This window comes from Bombina bombina, chromosome 6 (assembly GCF_027579735.1).
Source record: "Bombina bombina isolate aBomBom1 chromosome 6, aBomBom1.pri, whole genome shotgun sequence".
NCBI lineage: Eukaryota > Metazoa > Chordata > Amphibia > Anura > Bombinatoridae > Bombina > Bombina bombina.
This window is the reverse complement of record NC_069504.1, coordinates 885,376,790-885,393,561: the sequence shown is the minus strand read 5'-3', so window position 1 is coordinate 885,393,561 and position 16,772 is coordinate 885,376,790. Positions and strand designations below refer to the sequence as shown.

At 40.8% G+C, this 16,772-nt stretch overlaps 1 protein-coding gene across 2 annotated transcripts in view; it reads right to left on the bottom strand.

Moving 5' to 3' along the window:
• The window catches only part of LOC128663859 (thialysine N-epsilon-acetyltransferase), a 72,221-nt gene extending 61,589 nt beyond the window's left edge, over positions 1 to 10,632 (bottom strand). For both annotated transcript variants that reach the window (XM_053718405.1, XM_053718406.1), the window contains exon 1: positions 10,462 to 10,632. In XM_053718405.1, the coding sequence (XP_053574380.1) occupies positions 10,462 to 10,524 (63 nt within the window). In that variant the 5' untranslated portion in view covers positions 10,525 to 10,632. The remainder of the gene's footprint in view (positions 1 to 10,461) is intronic.
• Positions 10,633 to 16,772: the final 6,140 nt, after the last annotated feature.

The following is a 16,772-nucleotide window of genomic DNA, read 5'->3' as shown; positions in this document are numbered from 1 at the left end:
AAAAGTGAAAATTTTCACAATTTTAGGTTTCTCACTGAAATCATTTACAAACAGCTTGTGCAATTATGGCACAAATGGTTGTAAATGCTTCTCTGGGATCCCCTTTGTTCAGAAATAGCAGACATATATGACTTTGGCGTTGCTTTCTGGTATCACACGTGTATTATGGTTAGCAGTGAAGGGGTTAATTAGGTAGTTTGTAGGGAGTTTGTAGGGAGCTTGCAGGGTTAATTTTAGCTTTAGTGTAGAGATCAGCCTCCCACCTGACACATCAGACCCCCTGATCCCTCCCAAACAGCTCCCTTTCCTCCCCCACGTCACAATTGTCCTCGCCATCTTAAGTACTGGCAGAAAGTCTGCCAGTACTAAAATAAAAGGTTTTTATTTTTTTTTAGCATATTTACATATGCTGTGGTGTAGCATCCCCCCTTAGCCCCCAACCTCGCTGATCCCCCCCCAAAACAGCTCTCTAACCCTCCCCATCTGCCTTATTGGCGGCCATCTTGGGTACTGGCAGCTGTCTGCTATTATTTCACAGTCAAAAAAGTGTTGTTTTTTTTAAATGTAAACTACTGTTACACCAAATATGAGTGATGGCACTGGGCAAGTGGGCACAGTATACGCTGTGAGCCTGACACACACACTGGCAGGCAGGCAACTGCAATTAGATTACACAGGAAAAGAAAAAAAAAAGCAGACTGATGTTCTAGCCCTAAAAAGGGCTTTTTGGGGTGTTGTCCTTACAGCAGAGATCAGATGAGTCCTTCAGGACTGTAGTGGACACTGAATACACTAGCCTAGCTATCAATTTCCCTATTAAATCAGCAGCAGCTACACTGTCCCTCCTCTCACTAAGAATGCAGCTTCCAAATGAATCTAAAATGGATGCTGTCCAGGAGGTGGGAGGGTCTGGGAGGGAGTGTCTGCCGCTGATTGGCTGTAATGTGTCTGCTGACTGTGAGGTAAAGGGTCAAAGTTTATTCAATGATGACGAATAGGGGGCGGATCGAACATCGCATATGTTCACCCGCCGCGGCGAACGCGAACATGCTATGTTCGCCGCGAACTATTCGCGACATCATTAATAAGAAGGAATAAAAGAAATTAACAGTTGGTTATCAGAAGGAAGTCTAAGCGACAGAGTTCTGGATTCATATACTTTCAAACATTCAACTACACATAAAGAAGGTTCAGAATGAAGATAGGGATAGAAAATGGAAGCAGATAGGGTCTTAGTTCTACAAGAGAGAAAAAAGGTAACTCCCTCCGGAGAAAAACGTTTAGCATCCCAGTCTAAAGCTTTTGACGTCGGAGACTCGACAGAAAGAAATTAAACAAAGAAGAGTAGCCAATTTGGCAGAAAGTTGTTTGAGAGAAAGAGAAGAATTATCAGGCTAAGATTTGAAAAGGGAAAAAATAAGATTCACATCCCAGAAAAATGTATGTTTTGGAACAGGAGGGCGTTTTAACCTAATGGCTTAGAGAAGTCTACAAACTAAAGGATGTTTACCTATAGAAAGATTATTAATTAAATTATGTCTGGCAGAAATGTCAGAACGATGAACATTAATAGATCTATAAGCTAAAGAGATGAGATAAATAATAATATCAGTTAAATCTGTAGAAAAGGGATCCAGGTCTCTCCGCAGGCAACAGCTAGACCATTTTGACCAAGCGGCAAAGTAGCATCTACGAGTACCTGGGGCCCAAGACTCTCACATGAGTGATCTAGCTTCTTCTGAAAGGCCATGGAGAGTCCAGGGTCCCCTGAGACCGTCCATGCCACCAGCCTGAGAGATCCTTGAAGAACAAGCTTGTGGAAGTTGCTGTCTGGATCTGTTAGAAGATGAGGGAGAAGGGGAAACAGGATTGGAAAATTGATAGACATCTCCAGCAGAGATGGGTACCAAGTCTGAGAAGGGGGGTCACTATCGTTATAGATAAAAGATCCCTGCGAACAATAGAAATTGTCCTCGGAATCATGGAAAAGGGGGGAAATGGGTACACTCCTTGAAGTGGCCATGTATGAAGAGAAGCATCTATTGCTGCTGCATTCAGGTCTGGCCTTCAACTGAAATAAGGCCGAATCTGAATGTTGATTCTGGATGCAAACAGATCTAAAAGAAAAGAACCTCTGAGGAATTGAAGAGAAAGAAAAAAAATCCTGTCTAATTTCCAATCGCTGGAATCTAATAAATGACGGGATCACCAATCTGCTGCAAGGTTAACTTGTCCTGGGATGCATTCTGCTTTGACTGAGATATTCCTGTCTAGGCAGAGCAGAGATGAATAAACTCTTTGGTGATGTTGGAGAGGTCTCTGGATCTTGTGCCTCCTAAACGATTGAGACATTGAACTTGAAATATTGTCCATACACAGGAGAATGGAAACTGGAGTAGAATATTTGACAAAACTCTTGACTGCAAAAGAACCAGCCAATAATTCTAAACAATTGATATGAAAATGTTTCTCTTCCAGAATCCACTTGCCACCTGTGATGGAAGGACTGCAACAAGCTCCCCAGTCTGAAAGACTGGCGTCGGATTCTATGACTAAACCTGGATTCTTGACAAAAATTGCTCTCCGATTCCAAGCCTCCAAATGAGAAAGTCACCAAGAGAGTTCTTCTTTGGCTTCTAGAGATAATCAAATAGGATGTGAATAAGAGAAACCTTTCCTCAGAAGATGAATCTTCAATCTCTGGAGTTTGCAATAATGGAGATGGGCAGGAAATATAGCCTAAATAGAGTATGATAGTAAACCTACTATTCACACTATAGTTCTGATAGGAACAGAATCTTAAGGTTTTGGAAATTTCTTTCTTGATATTCTTCACTTTGTCTGAAGGAAGATTCAAGGTTGAATGAACAGTATCTATTTGGAGAAAGGACAAATTTGTCTTTGTTGACTATAAAACCTAGGGATTCTAATAAGGTTATGGTGGAAAGCAAATGATTCTGAAGGTAGAGAAAATTCTGGTCCATAATTAAAATGTCGTCCAAATATATTATTAGGCGAATACCCCAAAGTCTCAGCCAAGCCACTACAGGTTTGAGTAATTTAGTTAAAATCCAAGGGGCAGAGGACAGGCCAAAAGGGAGGTAAGTGAAATTCCAAAGTTGATCTTCCCAACGGAATGTTAAAAAGGTCCAATGGTCTTGGGCAATGGAAACAGTTAAATAAGCGTCTGAAAGGTCTAGGCGGACTAACCAATCGTTTTCTCTTAAACACTCTCTTAAAAGATGAATACCTTCCATTTTGAAATGGTTGTATGCAAAATAAGCATTTAGGTATTTTAGATGTATAACTGGCATGAATTGATTATTTTACTTTTTTACAAGAAATAAGTTGCTTAAATAAATATTGTGAGGCTGAAGCAGGAATCGCAGGCAGACAGGACTGGTATTCCCCACAAAACAGAGAAGTTTTTGTATCCACTCTTAGACAATATAGAGGTCTAAAAGAGCATTCTCTGCAACAGCCTGTTCAGACATTTCACACAATTTGGTGATGGGGCCCACTGAATCCAGTAATTTATCTTGACAGGTTTTCCATGATCTGTCTAGGCCTTTTTTAATTTTATAGCCTGGTGCGCCAATTAATTTTAAAATCTTGGGGTCTTCCTGAGGAATAATAGAAGCATTTTTGGGACTAATGAACGGGGACACTCAGCTCTCATTTATTTGCGAGTTTGCTTTTTAAGTGGTTTTCTAAGCTGAAAGTCAATAAACTTAGCAATATCAATAGTAGGACACCATTCTGCAAAATGTGGGTGATGTAACTCGTCAGGATTGAACCTGGGGTTACCTAAGCAATCAGTAAACTCAACTTCTTCCTCATTTTTATCTTTAGATTTTTAAACATTTTCTTATGCTTCTTAGCAGCTGGAGAATAATCATCAGAATCATTATTAAAAAATTAAGTCATCAGAATCATTATTAAAAAATCTGAGTTAAAGGGACATTAAACCCAAAATATTTCTTTCATTATTCAGATAGAGAATACAATTTAAAACAAGTTTCCAATTAACTTCTATTATCATATTTGCTTCCGTCTCATATTCTTTGTTGAAGAAATACCTAAAAGCACTACATGACATAAAATAGTGCTGCCATCTAGTGCTCCTATAAAATGTATAACATTGTTGCAAAACTGCTGCTATATAGTTCTGCAGACATGTGCACACTTCTGAGATAACATCCTCACTTTTCAACAAAGGATAACAAGAAAACTAAGAACATTTGATAACATAAGTAAATTGGAAAGTTGTTTAAAACTGTGTGCTCTATCTGTATCATGAAAGAAAAAAATTGGGTTTTATGTCCCTTTAATGTCAGTATAATCATTTTCATCAGAGCTGGTAGATTCTGAGGAAGTTTGTTGCACAAAAGGTTTAAAAATAATTTGAAATTTTGTTTTAGACATAACTTTAGAATCTCCCATTTGGGTACACTTGGGATGCAGGGTTCTTTTTACAACGGTTTTAGTTCCTTTGCTGTGAGGAATAGATGTGTCAGAAAGCAACTGACGAGACTTTGACACCAGCTTTTTACTTGCTTTAACAGCAATAGAAGGATTTTTCCTTTTTAAAGATTTTTTAGACTCTTTAAAAGCTATTAATGATGATAAATTATTCATTGATGAATCAATCATGGATTGAACAGTTTGGGCAGTCAAAGGGGTAGAACATTCTTCAGGTTCAGACATTTTTGTAAAATAAATATAAAATTAAATGTAAAAATATTTTTTTTCCCCCACACAAAAATAACACAGTTAAAATAAATAATATAAAAAAATCTAAATTTCTCTGACAGGAACATAATAAATTTAAATAAACTGAACTGTATTTCCTATATAAAGCCACAAGATGGCAACGACGTGTTAATTATAACGTATCCAACAAGAAGAATATTTTTTTACAAGAGATGATCCTTACTGAAAAGAAACAGTAACAAAATTATTTCAGGAGAGACAGGAGTGATGCGATGTGTGTCGCAGTTCAATATGGGCGTCGGCAAAGAAGTGAACAGGAAAGAGGTGAAGGGACGGCCCACAAAATGGCGGGAAACAGCACACGCTAAGCTGTGAGATGGAGAGAGGCTCCAAGTTAGAAGAAAATGGAAAATAAGTAAAACGAGGAAACGATATTGAAAATAAAAGTAAGAATCAAAAGGGGTAAGGGAAAAAAGGCAAAACCGCATAAAAAGCGGATAGAACAAGGAAAAAAGAAGTAAGATTTTTTTAAAAAAATGTATGCTTACCGGATAAATTTGTTTCTTTTTAGACACGATGAGTCCACGGATCATCTTCATTACTTATGGGATATTCACCTCCTGGTCAGCAGGAGGAGGCAAAGAGCACCACAGCAGAGCTGTTAAATAGCTCCTCCCTTCCCTCCCACTCCAGTCATTCAACCGAAATTAGGAAGAGAAAGGAAAAGCCAAGGTGCAGAGGTGTCTAAAGTCTACAAAAATTAACAACCTCTCTTAAAAGAACAGGGCAGGCCGTGGACTCATTGTGTCTAAAAAGAAACAAATTTATCAGGTAAGCATAAATTTTCTTTTCTTTTTAAAGACACAATGAGTCCACGGATCATCTTCATTACTTATGGTATACAATACCCAAGCTAGAGTACACAGATGATAAGGGACGGACAAGACAGGGAACCTAAATGGAAGGCACCACTGCTTGAAGAACCTTTCTCCAAAAACCAGCCTCAGCCGAGGCAAAAGTATCAAATTTATAAAATTTAGAAAAAGTGTGAAGAGAAGACCAAGTTGCAGCCTTGCAAATCTGTTCTATAGAAGCTTCATTTTTGAATGCCCATGAAGAAGCAACAGTCCTAGTGGAAAGAGCCGTAACCCTCTCAGGAGGCTGCTGTCCAGCAGTCTCATATGCAAAACGGATGATACTCTTCAGCCAAAAAGAAAGAGAGGTAGCCGTAGCTTTCTGACCCTTACGTTTTCCAGAGAAACTTACAAACACAGAAGAAGACTGATGAAAGTTCTTAGTCGCTGGTAAGTAAAATTTTAAAGCACGGACTACGTCCAAATTGTGCAGAAGACATTCTTTCTGAGAAGAAGGATTAGGACACAAGGAAGGAACAACAATCTCCTGATATTCCTGTCTGAAACAACCTTGGGAAGAAAACCTAGTTTAGTACGTAAAACTACCTTATCTGAATGGAAAATAAGATAAGGTGAAGTGTATTGCAACGCCGAGAGCTCAGACACTCTATGAGCTGAAGAAATAGCAACAAGAAACAAAACTTTCCAAGATAATAACTTAATATCTAAGGAATGCATAGGCTCAAACAAAGCCCCTTGAAGAACTTTGAGAACTAAATTCAGACTCCATGGAGGAGTAACTGGTTTGAACACAGGCCTGATCCTAACCAGGGCCTGACAAAAAGATTGCACATCTGGGACATCTGCCAGACATTTGTGTAACAAAATAGATAAAGCAGAGATTTGACCCTTTAAGGAACTGGTCGATAAACCCTTCTCCAAACCTTCTTGAAGAAAAGACAAAATTCTGGGAATCCTAACTCTACTCCATGAGTAGCCCTTGGATTCACACCAATAGAGAAATTTACACCATATCTTATGTTAAATCCTTCTAGTGACAGGCTTGCAAGCCTGAATCATGGTCTCTATGACCGAATCAAAAAAAACCCGCTTGGATAAGATTAAGCGTTCAATCTCCAAGCAGTCAGCTTCAGAGAATCTAGATTTGGGTGAAGGAAGGGTCCTTGAATTAGAAGGTCCCGGATCGGGGGCATGCCCTTCATGCTGTTTTGGATTCAACAGCAGGATTCTTGGATTGTTTACCCTTGTTCCAAGACTGGTTGGGTCTCCAAGTAGGTTTAGATTGTTCCAGTTTAGAGAAGGAAGAGAAAGAATTTCCCTTGAAATTTCAAATGGAACGAAAATTATTCTGTCACCCTTTCTGCTTGTTTCTCTTATCCTGAGGAAGGAGATGACCCTTACCTCCCGTGATATCAGAGATAATTTCTGTCAGGCCAGGTCCAAGCAAGGTCATCCCCTGTAAGGAATCGCTAGAAGCTTAGATTTAGATGACACGTCCGCAGACCAAGGTTTAAACCATAAGGCTCTGCGGGTTAGGATAGAGAACCCCGAACTCTTAGCTGCTAACTCAGTAATTTGCAGAGAAGCGTCCGTAATAAAGGCATTAGCTAACTTCAGAGCTTTAATCCTATCTTGGATCTCCTCTAAGGAGACTCGGACAGAGCATCAAACCAATAAGCTGCTGCACTAGTGACAGTAGCAATGCATGCAGCCGGCTGCAATAGCAGACCCTGGTGAATATAAAAAAAATTTAAGTAGACCCTCCAACTTCTTGTCCATGGGATCTTTAAAAGCACAACTATCCTCAATGGTAATAGTAGTTCGCTTGGCTAAGGTGGAAATAGCCCCTTCCACCTTAAGAACCGTTTGCCAAGCTTCCCTGACAGCGTCAGCTATAGGAAACATCTTCTTGAAAATAGGAGATGGGGAGAAGGGAATACCTGGTCTCTCCCATTCCTTAGAAACAATCTCCGAAGCTCGCTTAGGAACTGGAAAAACATCTGAGTAAGAAGGAACTTCGAAATATATATCCAATTTACTCGACTTCGCAGGAGCGACTACTACTGTGGAATCACAGTTGTCTAAGGTAACCAAAACCTCCCTGAGTAACAGTAGTTTAAATCTGAAAGAGACAATCTCTGAATGAGTCAAAGGCAATGAACTCTCTGAATCTGAAATATCGCCTTCTGATAGAACCTCTATACCCTCCATCTCCGTTCCCTGGGAGGCTACATCCGAGATTGCCACCATTGCATCAGAAACTTCACTGACAACATGGTTGTCTTTTCTCTTACGTTTTCCTTGTAGCATAGGAAAAGCAGACAACGCATCTGAAATTGTGGAGGACATAAGCGCAGCTATGTCTTTTAAGCCAAAGTACAGGGCACTGCTTGTGTGGGCATTAAAGTTTGGGACGCTTGGGGAGAAAGCAGTGGCATACTTTGAATCTCGTCATTAGACTCCTGAGAAGCATCCGCTTTAGAAAAATCTTGGTCATGAAAAATCTTTCCTCTATAACTTAAAGCTCTCTCAATACACGAAGGACAAAAAGGAATTGGTGGTTCCACATTGGCATCCAAACACATGGAGCAAGTAACATGTTGCACGGCTCCTATGTCCATACTGAATTACAATAAAATGACAATGTAATAAAAAATGGATTTTCACACAAAAAAATTATTACAAAAAAACGTTACTGTCCCTTTAAAATTTAAAAGGAAACTTTTTTACTTGCAGGAAGAAAAAAACGACTCCCCAAAATCAAACTTCTAAGTAACTCAAAAATCTTTATAAAATAAACGTTACTGTGGCTTTAAATTTTAAAACGTCAACTATTTTACTGTATTCTCAGATAAATAAGGTAAATTCAGACCCCCTTACACCTCAGCAGCTCTGCTGAGGCGCCTACCTGCCAACCGGACTCCCTGCTATGTCTGTAGCGATCCGGATACTAAAGTCTGTATAGTGCACCAACTGCTTGCTTAATTTATGCAAAAGCCGTTCATCACACACAAAACAAGGCTGAATACTGCACAGTTTAGATACATGCACAAAAAACAGTAGCCCCGCCCATCGTGGGCGTCACTAAAACAAACATAACACAACCAGCTTCATAGAAAAACAAGCCGTTAGTAAAGTTAACCACCGTAATAAAATTTCAGCTTATCTCCCAGCCCCAGTGCTCCTGTACATGAGCTGTCCAAAATAAAACTCTCAAAAGATTAAATGTCCCAACATAAAGCGCCCCATGTTTCTGAGCCTTATGTGTATGTCTCATTTAAAGTGCCCACTTTTCTCTGAGCTTTTTATTTTCCCAGAATAAAGAAAAAGTCAACACTTACCTTAATGCTGTCCGAAAGCAAGACAGTCCAGCAGGTTTAAGAGGTCCTCTCCCTCCCATAGCCCTGTGGAAAATGATAAAGCCTGAGTTAAGATTGCTTAGGCTATCAGGATTAGGGCAACATAAATATATGGTTGGCGCAGTGAGAATTATGTCCCACAAGTTTCATTGCTCTAAAGCCACCAAAAGCTCTACTGAAGAGACTGATATGGACTACGGCTACACCCTAGAACAAAGCAGCACAATCTTGTACTACTTTAAAAATAAAAAACTCTTGATTGAAGAATCTATACTAACACCTCACTTTACCTTTTCCTATCATTAACGTAGGCAAAGAGAATGACTGGAGTGGGAGGGAAGGGAGGAGCTATTTAACAGCCCTGCTGTGGTGCTCTTTGCCTCCTCCTGCTGACCAGGAGATGAATATCCCATAAGTAATGAAGATGATCCGTGGACTCATCGTGTCTTTAAAAAGAAAAGAAAATAATGACATACATAAAGAAAAAACGGATAGCATAAAAACGGATAGTAAATATATAATGCTGTAATAAAACACTAATATTAGAAACGGAAAAATAATAAACAGAAACTAAATATAAATAACACAATTGAAAACAATTTCTTTTGAGAATTTTTTTTACAACTTATCTCAGAGATGAGCAGCAAAAGAAAGAGGAGGTTTCTGTTCTTTTTTAATATATTGTTTCTGATGATGTTATGTTTTTTTCTTTAAAATGCTGCAAAAGAGAGAATGCAAAATAGGAGTCTCTGGTCTTGTAATAAAATCAGTATTTAAAGGGCCATAATACCCAAATGTTTAAACACTTGAAAGTGATGCAGCATAGCTGTAAAAAGCTGACTAGAAAATATCTCCTGAACATCTCTATGTAAAAAAGAAAGATATTTTACCTCAAAAGTTCCTCAGTAGCCACCTCCCATTGTAAAGGATTTCTAAGCAGCATTTTAGTGTCTGTCCTAGGACAGCTTAGGGGATGAGCCTCGTGAACTCTCATATTATTTCACCAATCAGGTAAAGGAAGCTTACTATGAAATCTCATGAGAGTTAAGTCAAATCTCATGAGATCACAGTAATAGTTCATGACCTCAGCACTGCTGATGCTGATTGGCTGCTGTTCATTTCTTCATTTTTTATTTTTTTTTACCTGCAGCTGGGAGCAGGTGAAGTATAACTTTTTACACAGAACTTACTCTGCTGAGCTGAGGAGATTGTGAGGTAAAATATCTTCCTTTTTTATATAGAGATGCTCAGGTGATATTTTCCTGTCAGCTTTTTACAGTTATACTGCATCAGTTTCAAGTGATTTAGCATATGAGTATTATGTCCCTTTAAGTAACCAGCAACAACAGAGTGACCACTTTATACTCATTACTGTTAAAACAAAAGTGCAACAATGGCTTACCATAAAAGCAATATAATTATGTCATGAAAGATACATTTCATCTTTATAATATAAAGCACATTTGTTGTCAGAATACAGAAACTGATAATTATGTAATGTTCAGTGAGCATACCCGGATCATTGTCATTATATGAGGACAGTCTCTGGACTCAGCTGGGCGGATGTGAAATTCCATATTGTTACAGATGGTGACCCTGTGATAAAAGAACAGAGAAATCAGTGACAATGTGAGCACCTCAGAGAAAGTGGTAACAGGAGCTGCAGCAAACAGGAAGGAGTAGAAAGTGAGACTAACAACTTACGTGCCAGAGAGGGAAGCATTAATATGCGAAGACTTCCAGCCCTCATTGGCAGGCAGTGAGCCAATAGTGTAGCACTGCTATTGGCTGCTCTCCAAATCTGCTCCCAAGCCTCCTCTGCCTTTCACAAATCTACTATTCTTTAGACTTTGTTACAGGCTGCCTTGTGTTTCACACAACCTAACAAGATAATGATTCCTTTTAATATTACATTTCACTCTTTCCAGTTCTGATGACTATATGTACATAAAAAGACTGAAGCCACTCCTTCTTAACAGCCTGTATTTTACTTAAATCATCAATTGTAAAACTATGGCAAAGGTAACTTTTACAATGTGATTGTATATCCTCCAGGGTTAAACACAGCATTGCAGGGTTACAAATGCTAAAATTAAATACTCTAATGAATTATAGCATGTCATTTTTGCACTATATTTGACCTATAAACTGTTATTATTAGAATGTCCCTTTTATTAGATTAGTAGGTGTTATATTATTTTACTAAGGTATATAGCCCTTGTTTTGAGACTGCACTAAAAGTCCTAATAAAAAGTGTGTGTTAAAATTAGTCCACTCTGGTGAGATATTTTTTTATTATATTATATATATATATCATGTTGATGTAGGATTAAAGGGACATAATACTCATATGCTAAATCACTTGAAACTGATGCAGTATAACTATAAAAAGCTGACAGGAAAATATCCCCTTAGCATCTCTATGTAAAAAAGGAAGATATTTTACCTCACAATTTCCTCAGCTCAGCAGAGTAAGTTCTGTGTAAAAAGTTATACTCAGCTGCTCCCAGCTGCAGGTAAGAAAATTAAAAAAATGAAGAAATGAACAGCAGCCAATCAGCATCAGCAGTGCTGAGGTCATGAACTCTTACTGTGATCTCATGAGATTTGACTTAACTCTCATGAGATTTGACTTAACTCTCATGAGATTTCATAGTAAGCTTCCTTTACCTGATTGGTGAAATAATATGAGAGTGCACAAAGCTCATCCTTTCAGTTTTCCCGGGACAGACATACTGATATGCTGCTTAGAAATCCTTGACAATGTGAGGAACTTTTGAGGTAAAATATCTTTCTTTTTTACATAGAGATGTTCAGGTGATATTTTCTAATCAGCTTTTTACAGCTATGCTGCATCACTTTCAAGTGTTTAAACATTTGGGTATTATGGCCCTTTAAACTAAAAAAAAAAATGAGAAGACAAAAAACTGTTTTTTTTGTAATTTATTTTTTGCACTGTTAATTTAATAAAACATGTATAAAGAAAGAGAGAGAGAGAGAGAAATAAAGAGAGGGAGAGATAAAGAGAAAGCGAGAGCAAGAAAGAAAAAGAGATATAAAGAGAAAGAGAGAGGGCGAAAGAGAGATAGAGAAAAAAAGATAGAGAGAGAGAGAAAGAAAGAGAGAAAATATAAACAGAGAGAGCAAAAAAGAGGGAGAGAGAAAAAGACACAGAGAGTGTGAAAGAGAGAGGGAAAGATAAAGAGAGAGAGAAAAAGAGGGAGAGAGGGAACGAGTAAGAGAAAGAAAGAGAGGGAAATAGAGAGAATGAGAGCGATAGAGAGTGAAAGAGAAAGAAAGAGAGAAATATAGAGAGAGGAAGAGAGGGAGAAAGGGAGATAGAAAAAGACAGAGTAAAAGAGATAGAGAGGAAGAGGAAGAAAGAGAGTGAGAAAGAGAGAGGGAGAAAAAGATATATAGAGAGAAAAAAGATATATAGAGCGAAAAAAGATATATATAGAGAAAAAAAGATATATAGAGCGTAAAAAGATATATAGAGAGAAAAGAGATATATATAGAGAGAGATAAAGAGACTGAAAGAGAGAGAGAAAGAAAGAGAGAGAGACAGAGAAAGACAGAGACACAGAGGGATGGGGACAGAGAGAGACACGGGGGAGGAGAGACAAACACAAAGGAAGGGAGAGAGAGACACATAGAGGAAGGGAGATAGGCACACGGGAGAGAGACACACAGATGAAGGGAGAGAGACACACAGATGAAGGGAGAGAGACACACAGATGAAGGGAGAGAGACACACAGATGAAGGGAGAGAGACACACAGAGGAAGGGAAAGAGACACACAGAGGAAGGGAGAGAGACACACAGAGGGAGGGAGAGAGACACACAGAGGGAGGGAGAGAGACACACAGATGGGAGAGAGGCACATGGGGGGAGAGACACACAGAGGGGGAGGGAGAGAGATGCACAGATGAAGAGAGAGAGACACGCAGAGGGAGGGAGAGAGAGACACACAGAGGGGAGAAAGAGAGACACACAGAGAGGGGAGAGAGAGACACACAGAGGAGGAGAGAGAGAGACACATAGAGGAAGGGAGAGAGACACAGAGGAAGGGAGAGAGACACACAGATGAAGGGAGAGAGACACACAGAGGAAGGGAAAGAGACACAGAGAGGAAGGGAGAGACACACAGAGGAAGGGAAAGAGACACACAGAGGAAGGGAGAGAGACACACAGAGGGAGGGAGAGAGACACACAGAGGGAGGGAGAGAGACACACAGAGGGAGGGAGAGAGACACACATATGGGAGAGAGGCACATGGGGGGAGAGACACACAGAGGGGGAGGGAGAGAGACGCACAGATGAAGAGAGAGAGACACACAGAGGGGAGAAAGAGAGACACACACAGAGGGGAGAGAGAGACACACAGAGCAGGAGAGAGAGAGACACAGAGCGGAAGGGAGAGACACACAGAGGAAGGGAAAGAGACACACAGAGGAAGGGAGAGAGACACACAGAGGGAGAGAGACACACAGAGGGAGGGAGAGAGACACACAGAGGGAGGGAGGGAGAGAGACACACAGATGGGAGAGAGACACATGGGGGAGAGACACACAGAGGGGGAGGGAGAGAGACGCACAGATGAAGAGAGAGAGACACACAGAGGGAGGGAGAGAGAGAGACACACAGAGGGGAGAAAGAGAGACACACACAGAGGGGAGAGAGACACACACAGAGGAGGAGAGAGAGAGACACAGATGAAGGGAGAGAGACACACAGAGGGGGAAGAGAGACACAAAGGGGAGAGAGAGAGAGGCACAGAGGGGGGAGAGAGACAAAGGGGAGTGAGAGAGACACAGAGAGGGAAGAGAGACACAAAGGGGAGAGGGTACAGTAAGGTCTGTCTTGAAATTTAAAAAAAAGTGTGGAAATTAATTTAAAAAATATATTATTAGGTACATGCTACAAGCCACCCAGCATTAGTGACATGGAAGAAACTCAACTACTATTGCAAAAAGGAAAGGCTTCTATTAATACCAGTGTTGTAATTATGGGAGACTTTAAAGAATGAGTAATAGAAAGAAAGAGAGGGAAAGAGAGAGAATGAGAGAGATAGAGAGTGAAAGAGAAAGAAAGAAAGAAAGAAAGAAAGAAAGAAAGAAAGAAAGAAAGAAAGAAAGAAAGAAAGAAAGAAAGAAAGAAAGAAAGAAAGAAAGAAAGAAAGAGAGAAATATAGAGAGAGGAAGAGAGAGGGAGAAAGGGAGATAGAAAAAGACAGAGTAAAAGAGATAGAGAGGAAGAGGAAGAAAGAGAGAAAGAGAGAGGGAGAAAAAGATATATAGAGCGAAAAAAGATATATATAGAGAAAAAAAGATATATAGAGCGTAAAAAGATATGTAGAGAGAAAAGAGATATATAGAGAGAGAGATAAAGAGACTGAAAGAGAGAGAGAGAGAGAGAGAGAGAGAGAGAGAGAGAGAGAGAGAGAGAGAGAAAGAAAGAGAGAGAGACAGGGAAAGACAGAGACACAGAGGGAGGGGGAGAGAGAGAGACGGGGGAGGAGAGACAAACACAAAGGAAGGGAGAGAGAGACACATAGAGGAAGGGAGATAGGCACACGGGGGAGAGACACACAGATGAAGGGAGAGAGACACACAGATGAAGGGAGAGAGACACACAGATGAAGGGAGAGAGACACACAGATGAAGGGAGAGAGACACAGATGAAGGGAAAGAGACACACAGAGGAAGGGAAAGAGACACACAGAGGGAGGGAGAGAGACACACAGAGGGAGAGAGACACACAGAGGGAGGGAGAGAGACACACAGATGGGAGAGAGGCACATGGGGGGAGAGACACACAGAGGGGGAGGGAGAGAGACGCACAGGTGAAGAGAGAGAGACACGCAGAGGGAGGGAGAGAGAGACACACAGAGGGGAGAAAGAGAGACACACACAGAGGGGAGAGAGAGACACACAGAGGAGGAGAGAGAGAGACACATAGAGGAAGGGAGAGAGACACAGAGGAAGGGAGAGAGACACACAGATGAAGGGAGAGAGACACACAGAGGAAGGGAAAGAGGCACACAGAGGAAGGGAGAGACAGACAGAGGAAGGGAAAGAGACACACAGAGGAAGGGAGAGAGACACACAGAGGGAGGGAGAGAGACACACAGATGGGAGAGAGGCACATGGGGGGAGAGACACACAGAGGGGGAGGGAGAGAGACGCACAGATGAAGAGAGAGAGACACACAGAGGGAGGGAGAGAGAGACACACAGAGGGGAGAAAGAGAGACACACACAGAGGGGAGAGAGAGACACACAGAGGAGGAGAGAGAGAGACACATAGAGGAAGGGAGACAGACACAGAGGAAGGGAGAGAGACACACAGATGAAGGGAGAGAGACACAAAGGGGGGAGAGAGAGAGGCACAGAGGGGGGAGAGAGACAAAGGGGAGCGAGAGAGACACAGAGGGGGAAGAGAGACACAAAGGGGAGAGGGTACGGTAAGGTCTGTCTTGTAATTTAAAAAAAAGTGTGGAAATTAATTTAAAAAATATATTATTAGGTACATGCTACAAGCCACCCAGCATTAGTGACATGGAAGAAACTCAACTACTATTGCAAAAAGGAAAGGCTTCTATTAATACCAGTGTTGTAATTATGGGAGACTTTAAAGAACATTATAGTCATTTTTTAATCTAAAACCTTTTAAAACATGTTTATAATGTACAGTTTCACAATAGGCATCTATTATTTATTTTATTGCATTTTTTAATTATTTAAGATTAAAAGCCTGCAGCTTTCCACTGCCTTCAGAAAACACGCTTTAAAACTTCAATGACAGTAGCAGTCGTATGATAGGAGCCCTACTCATGCGCAGCCGCAGACTGTCTTAGCTACCGTCAACTTGTACTGCAGCGCATTGCAGGTCCCCAGGAAAGCTTGCTCGTACTGTTTCTTTCCTGCTTTTGTACTTAGTGCCTGTGCTACATGATCTAGTTATAGTGGAGCACCAGAAGAAACAATCCTGTCTATCTTCTCCCTTCCCCCGAGACAGCCGAGACCTGTAGTTGCAGTGGGGGAAGGGAGATGATGGGAGAGTTCCTTCTGCTGCTCAGCTATAAGTAGATCAGGGAGCACTTTTACACAGACACTAACAGCTAGATTTAGAGTTTGGCGGCCAAGGGGGTGCGTTAGCTACGCATGCTTTTTTTCCCCCTCACCTTTTAAATACCGCTGGTATTTAGAGTTCACAGAATGGCTGGGTTTTCAGTGCGTTAGGCTCCAAAAAGGGAGCGTAGAGCATAATTTAACGCCACTGCAACTCTAGATACCAGCTGTGCTTACTGACGCGGCCAGCTTCAAAAACGTGCTCGTGCACGATATCCCCATAGAAAACAATGGGGCAGTTTGAGCTGAAAAAAAACCTAACACCTGCAAAAAAGCAGCGTTCAGCTCCTAACGCAGCCCCATTGTTTTCTATGGGGAAACACTTCCTACGTCTGCACCTAACACTCTAACATGTACCCCGAGTCTAAACACCCCTAACCTTACACTTATTAACCCCTATTATGCCGCCCCCGCTATCGCTGACACCTGCATATTTTTTTTAACCCCTAATCTGCCGCTCTGTACACCGCCGCTACCTACATTATACCTATGTACCCCTAATCTGCTGCCCCTAACACTGCCGACCCCTATATTATATGTATTAACCCCTAATCTGCCACCCCTACTATTGCTGACCCCTGCATATTATTATTAACCCCTAATCTGCCGCTCCGTACACCGCCGCAACCTACATTATACCTATGTACCCCTAATCTGCTGCCCCTAACACCGCCGACCCCTATATTATATTTA